We start from the raw sequence: 20955 nt of genomic DNA on the forward strand, positions 1-20955 counted from the left end.
AAGGGAAAAGATAAAAGGGAAAAGGGAAAAGGGAAGGGAAAATGGGAAGGGAAAAGGGGACGGAACAGGGAAAGAAAAGGGAAGGGAAAAGGAAGGAAAAGGGAAGGAAAAGGGGAAAGATAAAAGGGAAAAGGGAAAGGAAAGGGAAAAAGGGAAGAATAGGAAAGAAAAGGAAGGAAAAGGAAGGGAAAAGGGAAGGGAAAGGGAAGGGAAAGGGGAAAGATAAAAGGGAAAAGGGAAGGAAAAGGGAAGGGAAAAGGGAAGGGAAAGGGAAGGAAAAGGGAAGGAAAAGGGAAGGGAAAAGGGAAGGAAAGGAAGGAAAGGGAAGGAAAAGGGAAGGGAAAAAGGGAAGGAATAGGGAAAGAAAAGGGAAGGGAAAAGGGAAGGGAAAAGGGGAAGGGAAAAGGGAAGGGAAAAGGGAAGGAAAAGGGAAGGAAAAGGGAAGGAACGGGAAGGGAACGGGAAGGGAACGGGAAGGACTCACCCAGCAGCGCCAGGAGCATCGTGGCGCCGTTCCGGAGGCTCCGTCGCCGGCGGGTGGGAAGCAGCGGCCGGTGCCCGCGGTCAGAGCGGGGGGAGGGGGCCGGGAGAGGAAGCGGAAAAAGAGGAACCCACGGAAGGGGTCGGGGGGGGGAAGAGCCACGTCCCGGAGCGTCGGGCGCCGCGGTGGCGGCTTCCGGCATCTTCTCCTCCCGGCGCGTTCCGGGAAGTCGGAAAGGTGGGGTCGGCACGGCCGGAGGATGGGAAAGGCCCGGGGGGGGCGGGGGGGGTCAAGGGTTGGGCTCCGGCATCGGAAAGGTCTTCTCCGACCGGGAGGATCCCACGATTCCGCGCTTCCACCATTCCACCATTCCACGATTCCGTGATTCCCCGATCCACGGCCCCATATTCCGGGAGTCCAGGACGACGCCGGGATTCCAGGACTCCGCGGTTCCCCCCGTTCTACAATTCCACGCTTCCGCGCTTCCAGGAATCCGTAGTTCCATGATTCCGTGATTCCGCGATTCCGTGATCCACGGTTCCAGGACTCCAGGATTCCAGGACTCCAAGCGTCCCTGATTCCACGGTTCCGTGGTTCCAGGACTCCAGGATTCCATGGTTTCATGGTTCCCGGATTCCACGATTCTGTAATGCCAGGATTCCCCGGATTCCACGGTTCCGGGATTCCACAGTTCCATGGTTCCGTGACTCCAGGATTCCACAACTCCAGGATTCCAGGATTCCAGGAAATTCCACGACTCCGTGGTCCCACGGTTCCACGATTCCACAATTCCATGGTTCCATGACTCCGGGATTCCAAAGTTCCACGATTCCGTGATTCCGTGGTCCCACAATTCCGAGGCCCTATGACTCCACGGTCCCGTATTCCATGATTCCATGGTTCCACGGTTTCAAAATTCCACGATTCCATGGTTCCACGATCCCACAATTCCATGATTTCATGGTCCCGTGATTCCACGATCCCACGATCCCATGATGAGTCCAGAATTCCACAATTCCATGGTCCCACGATTCCACAATCCCGTGATTCCGCGATTCTGTCGTCCCGTGGTCCCACGACTCCACAATTCCACGATTCCGCGATCCCATGGTTCCACGACTCCAGGATTCCATGACTCCATGATCCCACGATTCCAGGATTCCAGGATTCCAGGATTCCACGGTTCCGTGGTTCCAGAATCCCGTGATCCCACGATTCCATGGTTGATTCCACGATTCCATGATTCCGTGGTTCCATGATTCCAAAAATTCCACAGTTCCACGATCCCACGGTTCCACGATTTCGTGGTCCCACAATTCCACGATTCCAGGATTCCACGACTCCGTGATTCCACGATCCCACAATTCCGTGATCCCGTGGTTTCACAATCCCACAATCCCGTGATTCTGCGGTTCCATGACTCCACGATCCCAGGATTCCACGACTCCGTGATTCCGTGATTCCATGATCCTACGGTCCCGTGGTTCCACCATCCCACAATTCCATGGTTCCAGGGTTCCGGGATTCCAAAATTCCACAATTCCAGGATTCCGCAGGTCCACAGTTCTAGGATTCCATGATTCCATGGTCCAAAATTCCACAATTCCAGGATTCCACGATTCCATGGTTCCGCAATTCCACGGTTCCGTGACTCCACGATTCCAGGATTCCACGACTCCGGGATTCCACGATCCCACAATTCCATGATCCCATGGTTTCACAATCCCGCAATCCCGCGATTCCGCGGTGCCAGGCTTCCGTGATTCCAAAATTCCACAATTCCACGATTCCATGATTCCATAATTCCACGGATCCAGGACTCCAGGACCCCAGGATTCCGTGATTCCAGGATTCCAAAATTCCACAATTCCCGGATTCCATGATCCCACCATCCCACAATTCCACGATCCCACAATTCCGTGGTTCCACCGATTCCAGGATTCCAGGACTCCGGGATTCCGGGATTCCGCCATCCGTGGCCCCAGATTCCGGGATGTTTCCGGGATGTTTCCGGGATTCCACGGTCCCCAAAATTCCCACGATTTCCTGCTCCCACGATTCCGGGATTCCGGGATTCCCTGGCTCCGGGACTCCACCCTGCCACAACGGAAACTTCCTCTGCCCCATAGATCTCCCGCCCCATAGACCCCCCCGTGCCCCACAGATCCCCCATAGACGCCATAGAACCCCCCGTGCCCCATAGATCTCCCGCCCCACAGACACTCCCATGCCCCATAGATCCCCCCCATAGATCCCCCGTGCCCCACAGATCCCCCCCACCCCACAGACGCCCCCATGCCCCATAGATCCCCCATAGATGCCATAGAACCCCCTGTGCCCCATAGATCTCCCGCCCCATAGACCCCCCGTGCCCCATAGATCCCCCATAGACGCCATAGAACCCCCTGTGCCCCATAGATCTCCCGCCCCATAGACACCCCGTGCCCCATAAATCCCCTCATAGACACCTCTGCGCCCCACAGATCCCCCCCCCCACCCCATAGACCCCCCCGTGCCCCATAGATCCCCCCATAGACGCCATAGAACCCCCCGTGCCCCATAGGTCTCCCGCCCCACAGACACCCCACAGATCCCCCTAGTGCCCCATAGATCCCCCCCAGAACCCCCGTGCCCCATAGATCTCCCACCATAGACACTCCTGTGCCCCATAGCTTTCCCACGCTAGACACATCTGTGCCCCATAGATCTCGCTCCGCCCCATAGACACCCCTCTGCCCCATAGATCTCCCCCATAGACACCCCCCACCCCATAGATCCCCCCCAGAGACCTCCCCTACCCCATAGACGCCCCTGTGCCCCATAGATTACCCCATCCCATAGATCTCCCACCCCACAGACCCCCCTGTGCCCCATAGATCCCCCCACAGACTCGCCCCTGCCCCATAGACCCCCCTGTGCCCCATAGATTCCCCCACCCCATAAATGCTTCCTGTGCCCCATAGATACCCCACAGACCCCATAGACACCCCTTGTGCCCCATAGATCCCCACACAGACCCTCCACCCCATAGAAACCTGCTGTGCCCATAGATCCCCAACCCATAGACACCCCTGTGCCCCACAGATACCCCATAGACCCCATAGATCCCCCTTGTGCCCCATAGATCTCCCACCCCATAGATCCCCCTTGTGCCCCATAGATCTCCCACCCCATAGATCTCCCTTGTGCCCCATAGATCCCCCCATAGATCCCCCCACCCCATGGATCCCCCGCCCCATAGACACCCCTGTGCCCCATAGATGCCCCATAGATACCCCATAGACCCCATAGAACCCCTGTGCCCCATAGATCTCCCGCCCCATAGACACCCCTTGTGCCCCATAGATCCCCCCATAGATCCCCCCACCCCATAGATCCCCCGCCCCATAGACATCCCTGTGCCCCATAGACACCCCTGTGCCCCATAGATGCCCCATAGATGCCCCATAGATACCCCATAGAGCCCATAGAACCCCTGTGCCCCATAGATCTCCCGCCCCATAGACCCCGCCCCATAAACCCCCCTGTGCCCCATAGATACCCCATAGACCCCATAGGACCACCGTGCCCCATAGACACCCCTGTGCCCCATAGATGCCCCACAGATACCCCATAGACCCCATAGAACCCCTGTGCCCATAGATCTCCCGCCCATAGACACCCCTTGTGCCCCATAGATCCCCCCATAGATCCCCCCACCCCATAGATCCCCCGCCCCATAGACACCCCTGTGCCCCCATAGATCCCCCCATAGATCCCCCCACCCCATAGATCCCCTTCCCCATAGACACCCCTGTGCCCCATAGATCCCCCCATAGATCCCCCCACCCCATAGATCCCCTGCCCCATAGACACCCCTGTGCCCCATAGACACCCCTGTGCCCCATAGATGCCCCATAGATACCCCATACACCCCATAGACACCCCTGTGCCCCACAGATCCCCCATAGATGCCATAGAACCCCCCTGTGCCCCATAGATCTCCCGCCCCATAGACACCCCTGTGCCCCATAGATACCCCATAGACCCCATAGGACCACCGTGCCCCATAGACACCCCTGTGCCCCATAGATCTCCCGCCCCATAGATACCCCATAGACCCCATAGAACCCCTGTGCCCCATAGATCTCCCGCCCCATAGACACCTCTTGTGCCCCATAGATCCCCCCATAGATCCCCCACCCCATAGATCCCCCCACCCCATAGATCCCCTGCCCCATAGACACCCCCTTGTGCCCCATAGATCCCCCCCATAGATCCCCCCACCCCATAGATCCCCCCACCCCATAGACACCCCTCTGCCCACAGATACCCCATAGACCCCATAGGACCCCCGTGTCCCATAGATCCCCCGCCCCATAGACCCCCCCTGTGCCCCATAGATCCTCCCCCCCATAGATTCCCCCCCCCCGACGCAATAGGTCCCGTATCTCCCTCCGCCGCCTCTGATTGGCCGCCGCCCGCGCTCGGCCCCGCCCCTGTTGCCAGGCAGAACTCCGGCCACCGCCTCCCTCACGTGACCTCTCCCCCTCCCTCCCCCGCCCCCTCCCACGCATGCGCCCCGAGCGCGCGGCCGCCGGCCAATCAGCGCCGAGCCCCGGGGGAAGGTGAGAGGGGCGGGGCGGGAAGGGGGAGCAGCCGACCAATGAGAAGCGGGGTTGGAGGGGGGGGCGGGGAGGGACCGGGCGGCTTCCACCAATGGGCGGGCGGCGCGCGGCGGGCGGCAGCCAATGGGAGGGCGAGGAGGCAGATTTGAAGCCGGGCTGAGGCGGTGGGGGGGGCAGACGGCGGCGGGAGGAGGAGGAGGAAGAAGGTGCGCGGCCGGGGGCGGCCCCTGAGGCCTTGAGGGGTCGGGGGGGTCCCCGGGGCCTTTGGGGGGGCCCCAAGTTGTGGGGGGGGCCCCCGGAGCTTGGGGGGGGGGGGGGGGGCAAGGTGTTGGGGGCCCCCCCGCGGCCGTTGGGGGGGGGGGGAGGGCCCAAGGCCTTGAGGGGGCTCAAGGCCTTGGGGGGGGGGGGGCAAGGTTTGGGGGTGCCCGGGGCCTGGGGGGGGGGGGGGTGTGGTCCCTGGGGCCACTTGGGGGTCCCAAGTTTGGGGGGGGGGGGGGTTCCCCAGGTGTTGGGGGGTGGGGGGCTTTGTGGGGGGGGGGGGGGGAGGGTGTCCCCAGTTTTTTGGGGGCGTCCCCGGGGTGACTCCTATGTGCCCCCCCCCCCCCCCCCCCCCCCAGGATGTCGCAGAAGGAGAACGTGAATCCCGGCCTGGCCAAGGTGACCCCCCCCCCCCCCGCGCCCCATAGATGTCTGCTGAGCCCCATAGATCCACCCCAGAGACTCCTGTTCCCTGTAGACCCCTCTGTGCCCCATAGATCCCCCACAGACATCCCGCGCCCCATAGATCCACCCCTAGAGACCCCTCTGTGCCCCATAGATCTCCCACCGTATAGATTCCCCCCCATAGATCCCCCTGTGCCCCATAGATCCCCCCAGAGACTCCTCTGGGCCCCATAGACTCTCCTCTGCCCCATAGAACCTTTGTGCCCCATAGATACCCCCCTAGAGACCCCTGTGCCCCATAGATCTCCCACTGTATAGATTCCCCCCCATAGATCCCCCCTGTGCCCCATAGATCCGCCCCATAGACTCTCCCTCTGCCCCATAGATCCCCCAAAGACCCCCCCACCCCATAGACTCTCTTGTGCCCCACAGAGCACTCGTGCCCCATAGGTGTCTTCACCCCATAGATACCATAGAACCCCCGAGCCCCATAGGTCCCCCCCACCCCATAGATACCCCTTGTGCCCCATAGGTCCCCCCCACCCCATAGAACCCCTGTGACACCCCCCCCCCCCCTTTTGTGCCGGCAGTGTGGGGCGCTGACCCCCCTGGCCCCACAGCGGGTGCCCCGGAAGGACCCCCCCACCTCGGACGCCCCCAACCGGAGGGGGGGACCCTGCCAGGTACTTGGGGGCTGGGATCGGGGGTGGGGGCCAGTTGTGGGGCTGGGACCCGGGGGGGGGGGGGGGGGGGTTGCAGTTGGGGGGCTGGGATGTAGGGCTGGGGAGAGAGTTGGGGGGCTGGGATCCGTGGGGCGGGGAGGGGGGGGCAGTTGTGGGGCTGGGATCTGTGGGGGGGGAGCAGTTGGGGGGCTGGGGAGGGAGTTGGGGGGCTGGGATCTGGGGTTTGGGGGGGGCAGTTGTGGGGCAGGGTCAATGTTGGGGGGCCACTTGGGGGGCTGGGATCCCGTTGGGGGGAGCAGTTGGGGGGCTGGGATCAGGGGTGGGGGGGCAGTTGGGGGGCTGGGATCAGGGGTGGGGGGGCAGTTGGGGGGCTGGGAAATGTGGGGGGGGGGCAGTTGGGGGGCTGGGAAATGTGGGGGGGCAGTTGGGGGGCTGGGAAATGTGGGGGGGGCAGTTGGGGGGCTGGGAAATGTGGGGGGGCAGTTGGGGGGCTGGGAAATGTGGGGGGGCAGTTGGGGGGCTGGGAAATGTGGGGGGGGCAGTTGGGGGGCTGGGAAATGTGGGGGGGGGGGCAGTTGGGGGGCTGGGAAATGTGGGGGGGGGGCAGTTGGGGGGCTGGGAAATGTGGGGGGGGGCAGTTGGGTTGGGGGGCTGGGAAATGTGGGGGGGGGCAGTTGGGGGGCTGGGATCAATGTGGGGGGGGGGGGGATGTGGGTCCCTTGGGAGGGGGGGGTCACTTGGGGGTCTGTGTGTGTTTTTCCCCCCCCCACTGACCCCCCCCCTCTCCCCCCCCCCCCAGGCGCCGGGCGGGTGCCCCTGGAGCCCCCCAGCACCCTGCCCCCCCCGGCCCCCCCCGTGTGAGTCTTGGGGGGGGGGGGGGGGGCACAGGGACCCTGGGGGACACTTGGGGGGGGGGGGGTGTCCTGGAGGGGGGGAGGGGGTGCAGCTGCTGGGTGTCCCCCAACTGCCCCCCCCCCCCCCAGCCCCACAACTGCCCCCGGCCCCACGGTTCCCAGCCCCCCAACTGCCCCCCAAGGGGTCCTATCCCCCAATTCCCCCCCAGCCCCCCCACCATGACCCCCGCCCCCCAACTGCCCCCCCCCAAGGGATCCCAGCCCCCAGCTCCCCCCTGCCCCACATCCCGGCCCCCCCCCCCCGACTGCCCCCCCCAAGGGATCCCAGCCCCCAATTCTCAGCCCCCCCAACGTGATCCCCGCCCCCCAACTGCCCCCCCAAAGGGATCCCAGTCCCCCAACTCTCCCCTGCCCCACATCCCAGCCCCCCAACTGCCCCCCCCAATGTGACCCCAGCCCCCCAACTCCCCCCAGCCCCCCCCGTGACCCCTGCCCCCCGACTGCCCCCCCCAAGGGATCCCAGCCCCCAATTCCCAGCCCCCCAACTGCCCCCCACCAAGGGATCCCAGCCCCCAGCTCCCCCCTGCCCCACATCCCAGCCCCCCAACCTGTCCCCCCAGCTCCCCCCTGCCCCACATCCCAGCCCCCCAACCTGTCCCCCCAGCTCCCCCCTGCCCCACATCCCAGCCCCCCAACTGCCCTCCCAGCTCCCCCCTGCCCCACATCCCAGCCCCCCAACCTGCCCCCCCGCAGCCGCACCTTCTCCCTGGAGGACTTCGAGGTGGGGCGGCCCCTGGGCAAGGGCAAGTTCGGGAACGTGTACCTGGCCCGGGAGCGGGGCTCGGGGCTGCTGGTGGCCCTGAAGGTGCTGTTCAAGTCCCAGGTGGAGAAGGAGGGGGTGGAGCACCAGCTGCGCAGGGAGATCGAGATCCAGGCGCACCTCCGGTACTGGGGGCACTGGGAGGGACTGGGAAGGGGATGGGGGGGCACTGGGAAGGGGATGGGGGGGCACTGGGAAGGGGATGGGGGGGCACTGGGAAGGGGATGGGGGGCACTGGGGGGGCACTGGGAGGGACTGGGGGGGACTGGGGGGGAACTGGGGGCACTGGGAGGAACTGGGAAGGGGATGGGGGGCACTGGGAGGGGACTGGGAGGCACTGGGGGGGAACTGGGGGCACTAGGAGGCACTGGGAAGGGGATGGGCGGGACTGGGGGGGCACTGGGAAGGGGATGGGGGGGCACTGGGAGGGGACTGGGAGTGATGGGGGGCACTGGGGGAACTGGGAGGGGACTGGGAGTGATGGGGGGCACTGGGGGAACTGGGAGGGGACTGGGAGTGATGGGGGGGGCACTGGGAAGGGGATGGGGTGCACTGGGAGGGGGCACTGGAAGGGGATGGGGGGCACTGGGAGTGATGGGGGAGCACTGGGAAGGGGATGGGGGGCACTGGGAGGGGACTGGGAGGGACTGGGGGGGAACTGGGGGCACTGGGAGGAACTGGGAAGGGGATGGGCAGGACTGGGAGGGCACTGGGAAGGGGATGGGGGGGCACTGGGAGGGGACTGGGAGTGATGGGGGGCACTGGGGGAACTGGGAGGGGACTGGGAGTGATGGGGGGGGCACTGGGAAGGGGATGGGGTGCACTGGGAGGGGGCACTGGAAGGGGATGGGGGGGAACTGGGAAGGGGATGGGCAGGACTGGGAGGGGACTGGGGGGGGCACTGGGAGGGCACTGGGAAGGGGATGGGGGGGCACTGGGAAGGGGATGGGTGGGACTGGGGGGGCACTGGGAGGGGACTGGGAGTGATGGGGGTGCACTGGGAGGGGACTGGGAGGAACTGGGAAGGGGATGGGCAGGACTGGGGGGCACTGGGAGTGATGGGGGGCACTGGGAGGGACCCCCATGTCTGTCCTGACAGTGTGTGGGGCTGTGGGGGTGATCTATGGGTCCGGGGGGGGGAATCTATGGGTCTCAGGTGGATCTGTGGGTCCGGGGGGGGGGGTGGATCTGTGGGTCCGGGGGGGGGGGGGGAATCTATGGGTCCGGGGGGGGGGTGGATCTATGGATCTGTGGGGGGATCTATGGGTCCAGGGGGGGGAATCTATGGGTCCAAGGGGGATCTATGGGTCTCAGGTGGATCGAAGGGTCTGGGGGGGGGTGGATCTATGGGTCGGAGGGGGATCTATGGGTCCGGGGGGGGTGGATCTATGGATCTGTGGGGGGATCTATGGGTCCGGGGGGGTGGATCTATGGGTCCGGGGGGGGTGGATCTATGGGTCCGGGGGGGTGGATCTATGGGTCTGAGGGGGATCTATGGGTCCGGGGGGGTGGATCTATGGGTCCAGGGGGTGGTGGATCTATGGATCTGTGGGTGGATCTATGGGTCCGGGGGGGTGGATCTATGGGTCGGAGGGGGATCTATGGGTCCGGGGGGGTAGATCTATGGGTCTGAGGGGGATCTATGGGTCCGGGGGGTGGTGGATCTATGGATCTGTGGGTGGATCTATGGGTCCGGGGGGGTGGATCTATGGGTCGGAGGGGGATCTGTGGGTCCGGGGGGGTGGATCTATGGGTCGGAGGGGGATCTATGGGTCCGTGCCCCACAGGCACCCCAACATCCTGCGTCTCTACAACTACTTCCACGACCGGCGCCGCGTCTTCCTCATCCTGGAGTTCGCCCCCCGGGGGGAGCTCTACAAGGAGCTGCAGCGCTGCCAGCGCCTGGACGCCCCCCGCACCGCCACGGTGGGACCCACACATCCCCCCGACCCATAGATCCCCCCCCCGGACCCATAGATTGGCCCCCGGACCCATAGATCGCCCCCCAGACACACACATCCCCGGTCAGAGCCACCGAACTCCTGCTATGGGAGCTCTACGAGGAGCTGCTGCGCTGCCAGCCCCACACATTGCCCCATAGATTGCTCCTCAGACCCATAGATTGGCCCCCAGACCCATAGATTTCCCCCCCCCGGACCCATAGATTGGCCCCCGGACCCATAGATCGCCCCCTGGACACACACATCCCCGGTCGGAGTCACCGAACTCCTGCTATGGGAGCTCTATGAGGAGCTGCTGTGCTGCCAGCCCCACACATTGCCCCATAGATTGGCCCCCAGACCCATAGATTGGCCCCCAGACCCACACATCACCAGTCAGAGCCACCGAACTCCCTCCATGGGAAGCTCTACAAGGAGCTGCTGCGCTGCCAGCCCCACGTATTGCCCCATAGATTGGCCCCCAGACCCATAGATTTCCCCCCCCCGGACCCATAGATTGGCCCCCGGACCCATAGATCACCCCCCCGGATACACACATCCCTGGTCAGAGTCACCGAACTCCTGCTATGGGAGCTCTACAAGGAGCTGCTGCGCTGCCAGCCCCACACGTTGCCCCCCAGCCCCACACGTTGACCCATAGATTCCCCCCCCGGACCCATAGATTGGCCCCCGGACCCATAGATTGCTCCTCAGACCCATAGATCGCCCCCCGGACACACACATCCCCAGTCAGAGTCACCGAACTCCTGCCGTGGGGAGCTCTACGAGGAGCTGCAGCGCTGCCAGCCCCACACATTGCCCCCCAGCCCCACATGTTGACCCATAGATTGCCCCCCAGACCCATAGATTCCTCTCCCAGACCCATAGATTGCTCCTCAGACCCATAGATTGCCCCCCAGGGACACATCCCCAGTCAGAGTCACCGAACTCCCGCCGTGGGGAGCTCTACGAGGAGCTGCTGCGCTGCCAGCCCCACACATTGCCCCATAGATTGCTCCTCAGACCCATAGATTGGCCTCCAGACCCATAGATCCACAGTCAGACCCTCGCCATGGGGAGCTCTACAAGGGGCTGCACTGCTGCCAGAGCCACCAGCCCCACACATTCCCCCCCCAGCCCCACACATTGACCCATAGATTGTTCCCTGGACCCATAGATTGCTCCTCAGACCCATAGATTCCCCTCCAGACCCATAGATTGCCCCCTCAGACCCACACATCCATGGTCAGACCCCTCCATGGGGAGCTCTACAAGGAGCTGCTGCGCTGCCAGCCCCACACATTCCCCCCCCCAGCCCCACACGTTGACCCACACATCCCTCCCCAGCCCCATAGGTCCCTCCCCAGCCCCAAATAGAGGAGCCCCCCCCTCCGCCCCCCCCAATGTCACCTTCCCTTGCGCAATGGGGGGACTTGGGGCTACTTGTGGGGCAGGGGGCCACTTGTGGGGCACAGGGGACTACTTATGGGGCAGGAGGGGCTACTTATGGGGTGCGGGAGCCACTTGTGGGGCAGGGAGTGTTATGGGGCGCCCCTTTCCCCCCCAATGTCACCTTCCCTTGCGCGATGGGGGGACTTGGGGCCACTTGTGGGGCAGGGGGGACCACTTATGGGGCAGTGGGGGTTACTTATGGGGCAGGAGGAGCTACTTATGGGGTGTGGGAGCCACTTGTGGGGCAGGGAGTGTTATGGGGCGCCCCTTTCCCCTCCCAATGTCACCTTCCCTTGCGCGATGGGGGGACTTGGGGCCACTTGTGGGGCATGGGGGGCCACTTATGCGGCAGGGGGTCTACTTAGGGGGCAGGAGGGGCTACTTATGGGGCAGGGGATCCACTTATGGGGCAGGGAGCATTATGGGGTGTCCTTTTCCCCCCCCAGTGTCACCTTCCCTTGCGCAATGGTGGGACTTGGGGCCACTTGTGGGGCATGGGGGGCTACTTATGGGGCAGGGGGGGCCACTTATGGGGCAGTGGGGGTTACTTATGGGGCAGGAGGAGCTACTTATGGGGTGCGGGAGCCACTTGTGGGGCAGGGAGTGTTATAGGGCGCCCCTTTCTCCCCCCCATGTCACCTTCCCTTGCGCGATGGGGGGACTTGGGGCCCCTTGTGGGGCAGGGGAGGCACTTATGGGGCAGGGGGGGCCACTTATGGGGCAGGAGGGGCTACTTATGGGGCAGAGGATCCACTTATGGGGCAGGGGGCGTTACGGGGCGCCCTTTTCCCCCCCGCTATTGCCTCCCACCCCCCCACCGTCACCTTCCCTTGCGCAATGGTGGGACTTGGGGCCCCTTGTGGGGCAGGGGAGGCACTTATGGGGCAGGGGGGGTTACTTATGGGGCAGGGGGGCCCACTTGTGGGGCAGGGAGTGTTATGGGGCGCCCCTTTCCCCCCCTCTATTGCCTCCCACCCCCCCCAACGTCACCTTCCCTCGCGCGACGGGGGGGAACTCAGTGGGGCCCGCTTATGGGGCATGGGGGGGGGGGGCAGGCCCTGACTTATGGGGCGCCCCCCACTTATGGGGCGCCCCCCAACCTGCCCCGCAGCTGATGGAGGAGCTGGCGGACGCGCTGCTCTACTGCCACGGCCGGAAGGTGATTCACCGCGACATCAAACCCGAGAACCTGCTGCTGGGGCTCAAGGGGGAGCTGAAAATCGCCGACTTCGGGTGGTCCGTCCACGCCCCCTCCCTCCGGTAGGGCGCTATGGGGCAGGGGGGGGGCGCTATGGGGCGGGGGGTGCCCCATAGGGGGTGTGCTGTGGGGCTGGGGGGGAGCTGGAGCTCGACAACTTGGGGTGCTCCATGCACAGACCCATCTCCAGGATGGTTTGGGGGCAGATCTATGGGGCTGGGAGGGGTCTATGGGGCACGGGGGGACGCTATGGGGCGGGGGGGGGCACTATGGGGCAGGGGGTGCCCCATAGAGGGTGTGCTGTGGGGCTGGGGGGCAGCTGGAGATGAAAGACTTCGGGTGCTCCGTGCACAGACCCGTCTCCAGGATGGTTGAGGGGGGATCTATGGGGCTGGGAGGGCATCTATGGGGCAGGGGGTGCCCTATAGGGGATGCTCTATGGGGCTGGGGAGGAATCTATGGGGCTGGGGGGGAGCTGGAGCTCACCAACTTGGGGTGGGGTGCGCATGTATCTCCCCTAAGTATGGCTGAGGGGGGTTCTATGGGGCTGGAGAAGCATCTATGGGGCTGGGGGTGTATCTATGGGGCTGGAGGAGCATCTATGGGGCGGGGGGGGTGCTATGGGGCAGGGGGTGCCCCATAGGGGGTGTGCTGTGGGGCTGGGGGGGAGCTGGAGATGAGAGACTTTGGGTGCTCCGTGCACATATCCCCCTCCAGGATGGTTTGGGGGCAGATCTATGGGGCTGGAGAAGCATCTATGGGGCTGGGAGGGGTCTATGGGGCGGGGTGGGGGCGCTATGGGGCAGGGGGGTGCCCCATAGGGGGTGTTCTGTGGGGCTGGGGGGCAGCTGGAGCTCGACAACTTGGGGTGCTCCATGCACAGACCCATCTCTAGGATGGCTGAGGGGGGATCTATGGGGCTGGGAATGTATCTATGGGGCTGGGGGTGTTATCTATGGGGCAGGGGGTGCATCTATGGGGCTGGGGGTGTATCTATGGGGCAGGGGGTGGCACCTCCGGGCCCTTTCAGGAGCTCAAACGCTCCCCCGAGGTGCTTCTTTTTGGGGTCTTCCCCCCCCCCCCACGCCGTGGGTCCCCCCCGTTGCCGCGCTATGGGGCGCCCCACACGTCCGTGTCCCCCATGGCAGGCGGCACACGCTGTGTGCTATGGGGCTGGAGGGGGAATCTATGGGGCTGGGAGGGAAATCTATGGGCTGGGGATGTATCTATGGGTCTGGGAGAGGAATCTATGGGGCTGGGGGTGCTCTATAGTGGGTGATCTGTGGGGCTGGGGGCAGGTCTATGGGGCTGGAGGGAGCTCTATGGGGCAGGGGGTGTTATCCATGGGGCAGGGGGTGTTATCCATGGGGCAGGGGGTGCATCCATGGGGCAGGGGGTGTATCTATGGGGCTGGAGGTGCTCTGTAGTGGATGATCTGTGGGGCTGGGGACAAATCTATGGGGCTGGGAGGAGAATCTATGGGGCTGGGGGTGTATCTATGGGGCAGGGGGTGTTATCTGTGGGGCAGGGGGTGTTATCTGTGGGGCAGGGGGAGCATCTATGGGGCAGGGGGTGCATCTATGGGGCTGGGGGTGTTATCTATGGGGCAGGGGAGCATCTATGGGGCAGGGGGTGCTCTGTAGTGGATGATCTGTGGGGCTGGGGACAGATCTATGGGGCTGGAGGGAGCTCTATGGGGCTGGGAATGTATCTATGGGGCTGGGAGGAGAATCTATGGGGCTGGGGGTGTATCTATGGGGCAGGGGGTGTTATCTATGGGGCAGGGGGTGTTATCTATGGGGCAGGGGGTGCATCTATGGGGCAGGGGGTGTTATCTATGGGGCAGGGGGTGCATCTATGGGGCAGGGGGACGGCACTTCAGGGGGGTGTTTGAGCTCCTAAAGGGCCCGGAGCTCCTTTTGGGGTCTCCCCCCCCACGCCGTGGGTCCTGTCCATCCCCCCCTGTCGCCGTGCTATGGGGTGCCCCACACGTCCGTCCCCCCCCCGGCAGGCGGCGCACGCTGTGTGCTATGGGGCTGGAGGGGGAATCTATGGGGCTGAGGGTGCTCTATAGTGGATGATCTATGGGGCTGGGGCAGAATCTATGGAGCTGGGGGTGTATCTATGGGGCTGGGAGGGCAATCTATGGGGCAGGGGTTGTATCTATGGGGCAGGGGGTGCATCTATGGGGCTGGGGGTGCTCTGTAGTGGATGATCTGTGGGTCTGGGGGCAGATCTATGGGGCTGGAGGGAGCTCTATGGGGCTGGGAATGTATCTATGGGGCTGGGAGGAGAATCTATGGGGCAGGGGGTGCATCTATGGGGCAGGGGGTGCATCTATGGGGCAGGGGGTGGCACCTCCGGGCCCTTTCAGGAGCTCAAACGCTCCCCCGAGGTGCTTCTTTTTGGGGTCTTCCCCCCCCGCCCCACGCCGTGGGTCCCCCCCGTTGCCGCGCTATGGGGCGCCCCACACGTCCGTGTCCCCCATGGCAGGCGGCGCACGCTGTGTGCTATGGGGCTGGAGGGGGAATCTATGGGTCTGGGAGGAACCTATGGGGCTGGGGGTGCTCTATAGTGGGTGACCTGTGGGGCTGGGGGCAGGTCTATGGGGCTGGAGGGAGCTCTATGGGGCAGGGGGTGTATCTATGGGGCAGGGGTTGTATCTATGGGGCTGGGGGTGCTCTGTAGTGGATGATCTGTGGGGCTGGGGACAGATCTATGGGGCTGGGAATGTATCTATGGGGCTGGGAGGAGAATCTATGGGGCAGGGGGTGCATCTATGGGGCAGGGGGTGTTATCTATGGGGCAGGGGGTGCATCTATGGGGCAGGGGGGTGGCACCTCCGGGCCCTTTCAGGAGCTCAAACGCTCCCCCGAGGTGCTTCTTTTTGGGGTCTCCCCCCCCCCCCCACGCCGTGGGTCCTGTCCACCCCCCCCCCGCCCCCCCGTCCCCGCGCTATGGGGCGCCCCACACGTCCGTCCCCCCCCCGGCAGGCGGCGCACGCTGTGCGGGACACTGGACTACCTGCCCCCCGAGATGGTGGCCGGGGGGGGCCACGACGAGAAGGTGGATCTGTGGTGCCTGGGGGTGCTCTGCTACGAGCTGCTGGTGGGGAGCCCCCCCTTCGAGAGCCCCTCCCACGCCCAGACCTACAAGCGCATCGCCCAGGTAACCCCCGACCCATAGATTGCCCCCCCGGACCCATAGATTGGCCCCCGGACCCATAGATCACCCCCCGGACACACACATCCCCAGTCAGAGTCACTGAACTCCTGCTATGGGAGCTCTACAAGGAGCTGCTGCGCTGCCAGCCCCACACATTGCCCCATAGAATCCTCTCCAGACCCATAGATTCCCCCCCCGGACCCATAGATTGGCCCCCGGACCCATAGATCGCCCCCCAGACACGCACATCCCCGGTCAGAGCCACTGAACTACCGCCGTGGGGAGCTCTACGAGGAGCTGCTGCGCTGCCAGCCCCACACGTTGCCCCCCAGCCCCACACGTTGACCCATAGATTGCCCCCCAGACCCATAGATTCCTCTCCCAGACCCATAGATTGCTCCTCAGACCCATAGATCACCCCCCAGACACGCACATCCCCGGTTGGAGTCACCGAACTGCTGCTATGGGGAGCTCTACGAGGAGCTGCTGCGCTGCCAGCCCCACACATTGACCCATAGAATCCTCTCCAGACCCATAGATTGTCCCCCGGACCCACAGATTGCCCCCCGGACCCATAGATTGGCCCCCAGACCCACACATCCCCAGTCAGAGTCACCGAACTCCTGCCGTGGGGAGCTCTACGAGGAGCTGCTGCGCTGCCAGCCCCACACATTGCCCCCCAGCCCCACACGTTGACCCATAGATTGGCCCCCGGACCCATAGATTGGCCCCCGGACCCATAGATTCCTCTCCCAGACCCATAGATCGCCCCCCGGACACACACATCCCCGGTCAGAGTCACCGATCTCCTGCTATGGGGAGCTCTACGAGGAGCTGCTGCGCTGCCAGCCCCACACATTGCCCCATAGAATCCTTTCCAGACCCATAGATTGGCCCCCGGACCCATAGATTGGCCTCCAGACCCATAGATTCCCCTCCAGACCCATAGATCCACAGTCAGACCCTCACCATGGGGAGCTCTACAAGGGGCTGCACTGCTGCCAGAGCCACCAGCCCCACACATTCCCCCCCCAGCCCCACACATTGACCCATAGAATCCTCTTCAGACCCATAGATTGGCCCTTGGACCCATAGATCGCCCCCCAGACACGCACATCCCCGGTCAGAGCCACCAAACTCCCGCCGTGGGGAGCTCTACAAGGAGCTGCTGCGCTGCCAGCCCCACACATTGCCCCATAGAATCCTCTCCAGACCCATAGATTGTTCCCCGGACCCATAGATTGGCCCCCAGACCCACACATCCCTGGTCTGAGCCACTGAACTCCTGCTATGGGAGCTCTACGAGGAGCTGCTGCGCTGCCAGCCCCACACGTTGCCCCATAGATTCCCCTCCAGACCCATAGATTCCCCTCCAGACCCATAGATTCCCCTCCAGACCCATAGATCCACAGTCAGACCCTCGCCATGGGGAGCTCTACAAGGGGCTGCACTGCTGCCAGAGCCACCAGCCCCACACATTCCCCCCCCAGCCCCACACATTGACCCATAGATTGTTCCCTGGACCCATAGATTCTCTCCCAGACCCATAGATCGCCCCCCGGACACACACATCCCCAGTCAGAGTCACCGAACTTCCGCCGTGGGGAGCTCTACAAGGAGCCGCTGCATTGCCAGCCCCACACATTGCCCTATAGATTCCTCCCCCAGACCCATAGATTGGCCCCCGGACCCATAGATTGCTCCTCAGACCCATAGATTCCCCTCCAGACCCATAGATTGCCCCCTCAGACCCACACATCCATGGTCAGACCCCTCCATGGGGAGCTCTACAAGGAGCTGCTGCGCTGCCAGCCCCACACATTGCCCCATAGATTTCCCCTTAGACCCATAGATTTCCCCCCCCCAACCTACATCATCCCCTGCCCCACATATCCTCTCCCACCCCATATTCCTCCCCCTGCCCCACATATCCACTCCTGCCCCATATTCCCCTCCCCGCCCCATATACACTCCCCGGCCCCACATCATCCCCTGCCCCATATATCCCACCCCTGCCCCACATCTCCCCCCCTGACTCTCCTATGGGGCAGACCTATGGCTGGGGGGGCCCCTGACCCACACATTTCTGCCCCACAGCTTCCCCTCCGCCTCCCCCGTGGCACCCGCGACCCCCCAAAACCCCCCCGGCCCCACATATCCCACCCCTGCCCCACACCCCCCCACCCCCTGACTCCCTGTGTCTCAGCCCCACACATGTGGGTCCCCCCGCCCCACATGTCCCTGCCCCACAGGTGGCCCTGCCCTTCCCCTATGGTGCCTGCGACCCCCAGACCTCTCCCTTGCCCCACACATCCCACCCCTGCCCCACACCCCCCCACCCCCCGGCTCCCTGTGGGGCAGCCCCACATATATGGGTCTCCCCGCCCCACACATCCCTGCCCACAGGTGGCCCTGCCCTTTCCCCATGGTGTCTTTGACCCCCCAAACCCCCCTGGCCCCATATATTCCCCCTGCCCCACACCCCCTGAACTCCCCGTGGGGCAGCCCCACATATATGGGTCTCCCCGCCCCACACGTCCCTGCCCCACAGGTGGCCCTGCCCTTCCCCTATGGTGTCTGTGACGCCCCAAATCCCCCCTGGCCCCACATATCCCACCCCTGCCCCACACCCCCCGGCTCCCCGTGTCTCAGCCCCACATATATGGGTCTCCCCGCCCCACACATCTCTGCCCCACAGGTGGCCCTGCCCTTTCCCCATGGTGTCTTTGACCTCCCAAACCCCCCTGGCCCCACATATTCCCCCTGCCCCACACCCCCGACTCCCTGTGGGGCAGCCCCACATATATGGGTCTCCCCGCCCCACATGTCCCTGCCCCACAGCTTCCCCTGCGGCACCCACAACCCCCAAAACCCCCCCCGGCCCCACATATCCCACCCCTGCCCCACACCCCCCCACCCCCTGGCTCCCCATGGGGCAGCCCCACACCTGTGGGTCTCCCCGCCCCACACGTCCCTGCCCCACAGCTTCCCCTGCGGCACCCACAACCCCCAAACCCCCCCCAGCCCCACATATCCCACCCCTGCCCCACACCCCTCCACCCCCCGGCTCCCCGTGGGGCAGCCCCACATATATGGGTCTCCCCGCCCCACAGATCTCTGCCCCACAGGTGGACCTGCCCTTCCCCTATGGTGTCTGTGACGCCCCAAATCCCCCCAGCCCCACATATCCCACCCCTGCCCCACACCCCCCCACCCCCCGGCTCCCCGTGTCTCAGCCCCACACCCGTGGGTCTCCCTGCCCCACATATTTCTGCCCCACAGCTTCCCCTGCGCTTCCCCCGTGGCGCCTGCGACCCCTCAAAACCCCCCCTGGCCCCACATATCCCACCCCTGCCCCACACCCCCCCACCCCCTGACTCCCCGTGTCTCAGCCCCACACCTGTGGGTCCCCCCGCCCCACACCTCTCTGCCCCACAGGTGGCCCTGCCCTTTCCCCATGGTGTCTTTGACCCCCCAAACCCTCCTGGCCCCACATATCCACCCCTGCCCCACAGCCCCTGACTCCCTGTGTCTCAGCCCCACATATATGGGTCCCCCTGCCCCACACGTCTCTGCCCCACAGCTTCCCCTGCAGCACCCACAACCCCCAAACCCCCCCCGGCCCCACATATCCCACCCCTGCCCCACACCCCCCCACCCCCTGACTCCCCGTGGGGCAGCCCCACATATATGGGTCTCCCCGCCCCACACATCTCTGCCCCACAGGTGGCCCTGCCCTTCCCCTATGGTGTCTGTGATGCCCCAAACCCCCCCAGCCCCACATATCGCCCCCTGCCCCCCACCCCCCGGCTCCCCATGGGTCAGCCCCCCACATGTGGGTCTCCCCGCCCCACATGTCCCTGCCCCACAGGTGGCCCTGCCCTTCCCCTATGGTGCCTGCGACCCCCAGACCTCCCCCTTGCCCCACATATCCCACCCCTGCCCCACACCCCCCGGCTCCCCGTGTCTCAGCCCCACATATATGGGTCTCCCCGCCCCACACGTCCCTGCCCCACAGGTGGCCCTGCCCTTCCCCTATGGTGTCCGTGACCTCCCCAAGCCCCCTGGCCCCACATATCCCCCCCTGCCCCACACCCCCTGGCTCCCCGTGGCTCAGCCCCACACATGTGGGTCCCCCCGCCCCACACATCTCTGCCCCACAGCTTCCCCTGTGGTGCCCGTGACCCCCAAAACCCCCCCCGGCCCCACATATCCCACCCCTGCCCCACACCCCCCGGCTCCCCGTGGCTCAGCCCCACACATGTGGGTCCCCCCGCCCCACACCTCTCTGCCCCACAGGTGGCCCTGCCCTTTCCCCATGGTGTCTTTGACCTCCCAAGCCCCCCTGGCCCCACATATTCCCCCTGCCCCACACCCCCGACTCCCTGTGGGGCAGCCCCACATATATGGGTCTCCCCGCCCCACATGTCCCTGCCCCACAGCTTCCCCTGCGGCACCCACAACCCCCAAACCCCCCCCAGCCCCACATATCCCACCCCTGCCCCACACCCCCCCACCCCCCGGCTCCCCGTGTCTCAGCCCCACACCTATGGGTCTCCCCGCCCCACACGTCTCTGCCCCACAGGTGGACCTGCGCTTCCCCCCCTCGGTGCCGGAGGGCGCCCGCGATCTCATCTCGCGGCTGCTGCGGCTCAGCCCCGGGCAGCGCCTGCCCCTGCGGGGGGTCCTGCAGCACCCCTGGGTCCGGGCCAACTCCCGCCGCGCCCTGCCCCCCAGCGCCCGCTGAGACCCACACTTGGGGGGCAGGGACCCCGCCTCCCCCCCCGACCCGCATACGGGGGGTGCAAAGTGCTCCGACCCACGCTTACGGGGTACGGACCCTCCCTGCGCCCCACACTTGGGGGGTACGGAGGGTCCCCGCCCCTGCTGCGACCCACACTTGTGGGGCAGGGACCCACATCCCCCCCCCCCCGACCCGCATATGGGGGATACGGACCTCCCTGACCCACGCTTACGGGGTTTGGACCCTCCCTGCGCCCCACACTTGGGGGTATGGAGGGTCCCTTCCCCTCTCGCGACCCACACTTGTGGGGCAGGGACCCCCCATGTCCCCCCCGGACCCACATATGGG

General features: G+C 65.1%; 2 protein-coding genes across 2 annotated transcripts in view; one reads left to right on the plus strand and one right to left on the minus strand.

The window, feature by feature from the left end:
- The window catches only part of LOC134509456 (uncharacterized), a 7549-nt gene extending 7046 nt beyond the window's left edge, over positions 1 to 503 (minus strand). The window contains exon 1 of the mRNA XM_063321995.1: positions 485 to 503. Coding sequence (XP_063178065.1) covers positions 485 to 503 — 19 coding nt within the window. The remainder of the gene's footprint in view (positions 1 to 484) is intronic.
- Positions 504 to 5706: 5203 nt separating this feature from the next.
- LOC134509455 (aurora kinase C-like) lies at positions 5707 to 20955 on the plus strand. Its single transcript, XM_063321994.1, has 8 exons — positions 5707 to 5745; positions 6342 to 6430; positions 7229 to 7291; positions 8042 to 8233; positions 9896 to 10034; positions 12612 to 12760; positions 15692 to 15866; positions 20449 to 20955. Exons 1-8 carry the CDS (start codon positions 5707 to 5709, stop codon positions 20608 to 20610), a joined length of 1008 nt encoding a protein of 335 aa, XP_063178064.1. The 3' UTR covers positions 20611 to 20955.

The sequence above is a fragment of the Chroicocephalus ridibundus genome, unplaced genomic scaffold (assembly GCF_963924245.1).
Source record: "Chroicocephalus ridibundus unplaced genomic scaffold, bChrRid1.1 SCAFFOLD_372, whole genome shotgun sequence".
NCBI classification, from domain to species: Eukaryota; Metazoa; Chordata; class Aves; order Charadriiformes; family Laridae; genus Chroicocephalus; species Chroicocephalus ridibundus.

Coding starts and splice junctions, on each gene's coding strand:
- LOC134509455 (XM_063321994.1), top strand. CDS start 5,707: ATGTCGCAGAAGGAGAACGTGAATCCCGGCCTGGCCAAG. Junction 6,431..7,228: donor AACCGGAGGGGGGGACCCTG/CCAGGTACTTGG, acceptor TCTCCCCCCCCC/CCCAGGCGCCGGGCGGGTGC. Junction 15,867..20,448: donor CCTACAAGCGCATCGCCCAG/GTAACCCCCGAC, acceptor TCTGCCCCACAG/GTGGACCTGCGCTTCCCCCC.